At 35.8% G+C, this 5,634-nt stretch overlaps 1 protein-coding gene across 1 annotated transcript in view; it reads left to right on the forward strand.

Annotated features, from left to right (window-relative positions):
- Positions 1–5,634, forward strand: part of CHMP2B (charged multivesicular body protein 2B) — a 36,396-nt gene that overhangs the window by 22,911 nt on the left and 7,851 nt on the right. The window contains exon 3 of the mRNA XM_014549300.1: positions 2,525–2,719. Within this exon, the coding sequence (XP_014404786.1) occupies positions 2,525–2,719 (195 nt within the window). The remainder of the gene's footprint in view (positions 1–2,524; positions 2,720–5,634) is intronic.

Below are 5,634 nucleotides of genomic sequence, written 5' to 3' on the forward strand. Positions count from 1 at the left end.
CCCTCTGAGATATCTTTATTTAGTTTTGACATCAGAGTAATGCTGATGGTAAAGCATGAGTTGGCAAATATCCCCTTACTTTCTCTTTTACTAAAGAGTTTGTTAGGATTTATCATCAAACCCATTGGGAGTGACATTTTCTTATGGATAGGTTTTAAACTACAAGTTCATTTAAAAACTATAGATCAGGTTCTCTGTCTTTTTGACTGAGCTTTGGTTTGTGTCTCTAATTTGTCCATTTCTACCAACTTTTAAAATGTGATCACATACTATTGTTCATAATATTCTCGTATTGTCCTTTAACATCGTTAGGATATGAAGTGATGCCCCTGTTTACATTCCCAATACTTATAACTCGTGTGTTCTCTGTCTTTTTTTTTTTTTTTTAATCCTCACCCGAGGATATTTTTCCATTGATTTTTAGAGAGAATGAAAGAGAGAGGGAAAGACAGAAAGAAACATCGATGTGAGAGAAACCTATCGATTGGTTGCCTCCAGTGTATGCCCTGATCAGGGCCCAGGCCAAGGAGAAGCCTGCTTCTGAGGTACATGCCCTTGACTAGAATCAAACCTGGGACCCTTCTGTTCATAGGACGATACTCTATGCATTGAGCCAAACTGGCTAGGGCTGTTCTCTCTCCGGTTGTTTTCCCTCATCTGTCTGGCTAATAGTATATCAATTTGATTATTTTTTTGCAAAAACACACACACCAAAAAAAATACCTGCTTTTGATTTCATTAACTTTCTGCAATTTTTTTACTTCTCCAGTTTATAGATTTATTTGTTTATATTATTTCCTTTCTTTTGTTTACTTTGTTATATATTCTCTTTTCTATGTTAATGCTTTAGACATTTTTAACATAACATAATATTTTTGCCTTTACTATTTTGTTTAATTAATTTTTATACCTATTTTTATTTCAATTACAGTTGACATTCAATATTATATTAGTTTCACATGCACAGCATAGTGGTTAGACATTTATATAACTTACAAAGTGATAATTTTAGTACCCCTCTGGCACCATACAGTTATTACAATATTATTAATTATATTTCTTATGGTGTACTCTACATCCCCATGACCATTTTGTAACTCCCAATTAGTACTTCTTAATCCCTTCACCTTTTTTAATATAACCTTTAATGCTATAAATTTCTAAGAATCTCTTTTACTATAGTCCACACATTTTGATATGTGCTGTTTTCATTTTATTAAGTTCAAAATATTATTTCATTTCCTCCATTTTTTTAAATCTATGATTTATTTAGAATCATTAATTCTGCTCATTTGTGACTTTTCTTTCATATTTTCCTTACTGATCTTTAGTTTAATTATATTGTGGTTAGAGAACATACTTCATATCAATTCAACCCTCTTAAATTTATTGAGCCTTGTTTTCTGATGTAGAATATGCTGCATTTTGTTGCTTCTTTTTTTTCAGTGTATGCTTGTAAATGAGTATTCTGCTGTTTTGAAGTTTTCTGTAAGTGTTGGTTAGGTCAAGTTAGTAATAGTGTTTTTTGTAAATCTTCTGTATTGTTACAGATTTTCTGCCCATTAGTTATAACAGTTACAGCAATATACTTGTTGATATTCCCCAAGCTAATTGTATATTTGTTTGCTTCTCATTTCACTTCTATCAGTTTTGCTTCATATATTTTTAAGCATTGTTATTACATACATAGACTTTTATGTGTTTTGTATCTTTACACATATAGTGTCATACTTAATTTACACGAATAAGTATTGATTCCTTTATCATTTTGAAATGCCCCTTTTTATTTCTGGTAATATTGCTTTTTCTCAAGTTTTGTTTGCTTTATGTGATATTAATGTAGCCACTCCAGATTTCCAGATTGTAATAAGTATTTATATATAATATGTATTTTCTATTATTTTACTTAGCTTTGTGTGTTGTTAGTTAAAATTTGTTTCTAAGCTAGCATATATTTGGGTCTTATCCAATCTGAAAACCTGCCTTTTATTTATTAGATGGACCTTTTCACTTAATATGTTTACATTATTAGCTTTAAATCTATCACCATGTTCTTTTTTGCTATGTCCCACCAAACCCTTTGTTTGTTTTTTTCTTCTTCTTTCCTTCCTACTTTTGGGTTGAGTTTTTAAATTTTCTGCTGGGCTCTATGTGCATACTGTTTTGTAGACCAGCTTTGTATTTGTAGATGAAGGCACTGGTTCTTTCCTATAGAAACATGTGGACTAAGTTGCCCTCTCAAATTACTCTTTTCTTTCTATGACTTTATGACAGCCTCTGCCTCAATTCATGATCAGGGAGAAAGGGTGTATTTTACAGGGGTGGGCAGAAGTAGGTTTACATTTGTGAGTACGTGAAACAGTTTATACTTGTAGTATTCTTTATTAGTTATTGTATTTTCCATATGAACAACTCTAAAGCTACTTTTGTCCACCCATATATATATTTGACCTGTTCTTTTGAAATAAATCTTGAGGCCTACCCCTCAATGATTCTATTCCCCTCTTTTTATTTCCTCTCTTAGGAATTAGAAATTAAGAAGATGGCCAAAATTGGTAATAGAGAAGCTTGCAGAGTTTTAGCCAAACAGCTTGTACAATTACGGAAACAGAAAACAAGAACTTTTGCTGTAAGTTCAAAAGTCACTTCTATGTCCACACAAACAAAAGTGATGAACTCCCAGATGAAGATGGCTGGTGCAATGTCTACTACAGCAAAGGTAAGTAGAAGCCTTTATATCCATAGACTTGGAGTTAATCTAATATACTTAAATATCAAGATTCAAATCAGATTTTAAAACACTTCCTGTCACATATGTAGTATAGAATCTGTAATTTTTAACAAAATGAATTATAATATTAGATAATCCAGAAAACTACTTCTAGATTCTTTATTGATTTAATAAATTTTATAAAATTTCTTGTTTTAGGACATTTTCACTGTAGCTTCTAAATTTTTTAAACTGACTGAAAATAGTGTTTGCTTTTATCTCTTAAACTGTCAGAGATTTGTGAGCTTATTTCATTGAGCTATACGTTTTGATTACTTTAGAGTAGTAATTTCCTCGTGATTCATTTTCATGTATGTGTCAGAAGGACACATGAATACTATTAGAAGGATTTATCAATTAATTGTAATAGGAACTTACGTTTAATTTTCAGTTTTTATATTAAAAACTAGAGGCCTAATGCATGAAATTCGTGCAAGAGTAGGCCTTCCTTCCCCCTGCTGCCGGCACCAGCTTCCCTCTGGCACCCGGGACCCGGGTTTCCCTCCGTCTGCTGGCAGGCTCTTGGGACCTGGGCTTCCCTCACAGCCCTGGCTTCGTCAGGAAGGACATCCCATCTAATTAGCATGTTACGGTTCTATTATTATAGATGTTTTTACTGTAAACCTGAAAGGACTGAGCCTTTTGATTTTTTAGTAAATAATGAGCTCCTTGATGCATGTGAAGGACTGTAAGGAACAAGAAGTTTATCTGCTGGCAGGCACTTGGGACCTGGGCTTCCCTCACAGCCCTGGCTTCGTCAGGAAGGACATCCCATCTAATTAGCATGTTACGGTTCTATTATTATAGATGTTTTTACTGTAAACCTGAAAGGACTGAGCCTTTTGATTTTTTAGTAAATAATGAGCTCCTTGATGCATGTGAAGGACTGTAAGGAACAAGAAGTTTAAGACAAAGACTCTCCTCTCACAGATCTTACAGTTCAGTTGTGGGGAGGGTGTTAAGATATGTCTGAAAATGAAACTGCCCCTACTCATCAGTCTGTGCTGAGCTTCAGTGAATTGCACAGATCTTTGAAAAGAATCATCCAAAAGACTTACATCACTAGTTGTTAAATATAGGGAAGGAGGAGTATGAATATGAAGAGCAAAGCGGGAAAAGCCAGGGAGAAGAGAAAGTAAGGTTCATATGAGGAAAATGGTATATACTTTTGATTCTCATTATTTGCAATAGTTAATGTTCTACAATGTTGGGAACACTGAATTAGTGAATATCAAACTATTGCTCTGAAGAGAAATGCAGGGTTAGGTTCTTGTGAGCCTTTGGTTACTACATTTTTGTCAACCAGTGTATACCTAAATTTGTTTTGTGTGTGTTTCTGTTGAAAGAAACCATATTTAATTGTTGATTCATTAACATTGAACTCATGGCACTAACACTACTCATGTGTGAACAAAGCTAATTTAACAAAGTGTGTTTTCTCCGTAAGCACATCACGGCCTTGTAGCACTTAGGAACACTAAATGGCACTTTAGTATTATACTTGGGGACAATTTTAAACAGCAAAATCACCAGCAAAGGCACAAGAATGTGGCAACGAATAAGCAACAAAAAGGCCACTTGTTGAGAATGGCTGAGACAAGAATGCAGAATGCCGCCTATTCGACCTCAGCTGAAAATGTGCAGGTTGGGCGACTAAAACTTTTGGTGCTCTCTGCATGCGCACGAATGAGCACAAAACTAAAAGTTTGACTTGAGGTTACAAATAAATGTTAGTGAGGAGGCAAGTTCAAAAATATGGAATCCAAAAATAATGAGGATGTCTGAATTGGAATTTTCACTTAAATTTCTTAGAAATGTGTTAACTCAGCAAGTATTGGTTTAGATCCTAAAGGGAAGAACTATACCAAGTAATGGAGATGAAATGGAAAACAAAACCAGGCATGGGCTTCACCTGTAGTAGATTACAGTCTATTTAAAAAGCAGCCCATTTAAGAGCTAGTTTAGTGCAGTGATTAGGAACCTAAGTTCTGGAGCCAAATTACTTGGGTTCAGATCTCACTTCCACTTAACAGCTGTGTGACCAGGTCAAGTTATTTCACCTTTCTGTGCCTTCATTCCCCATTAGCAATATAGGGAAAATGGTAGAACCTGGCACATAAAGATTTTTCAGATTTAAATGTCATTTAACTCTAAATATTAGTACATATAAAGTGCTTAGAGCAAGTATTGGTTTAGATCCTAAAGGGAAGAACTATACCAAGTAATGGAGATGAAATGGAAAACAAAACCAGGCATGGGCTTCACCTGTAGTAGATTAGTCTATTTAAAAAGCAGCCCATTTAAGAGGTAGTTTAGTGCAGTGATTAGGAACCTAAGTTCTGGGGCCAAATTACTTGGGTTCAGATCTCACTTCCACTTAACAGCTGTGTGACCAGGTCAAGTTATTTCACCTTTCTGTACCTTCATTCCCCATTAGCAATATAGGGAAAAAGGTAGAACCTGGCACATAAAGATTTTTCAGATTTAAATGTCATTTAACTCTAAATATTAGTACATATAAAGTGCTTAGAACATTGTCTGACACATAAGTTATATAGGCATTAACTGCTCTATTATTATAATTACTAGAGGCCCGGTGCACAAAAATTTGTGCACTCAGGGGGCGGGGAGGGGGGTCCCTCAGCCCGGCCTGTGCCCTCTCGCAGTCTGGGACCCCTCAGGAGATAACGACCTGCTGGCTTAGGCCTGCTCCTGGGTGGCAGAGGGCAGGCCCAATCCCTAGGTGCAGCCCCTGGTCGGGCTCAGAGCAGGGCTGATTGGGGAGTTGGGGCGCCGCCCCCTGTCATGCACAAAGCAGGGCGTATCGGGAGGTTGCGATGCCACCCCTAGTCACGCTCAGGGTA

This window comes from Myotis brandtii, unplaced genomic scaffold (assembly GCF_000412655.1).
Source record: "Myotis brandtii unplaced genomic scaffold, ASM41265v1 scaffold546, whole genome shotgun sequence".
In the NCBI taxonomy this organism is placed as follows: domain Eukaryota; kingdom Metazoa; phylum Chordata; class Mammalia; order Chiroptera; family Vespertilionidae; genus Myotis; species Myotis brandtii.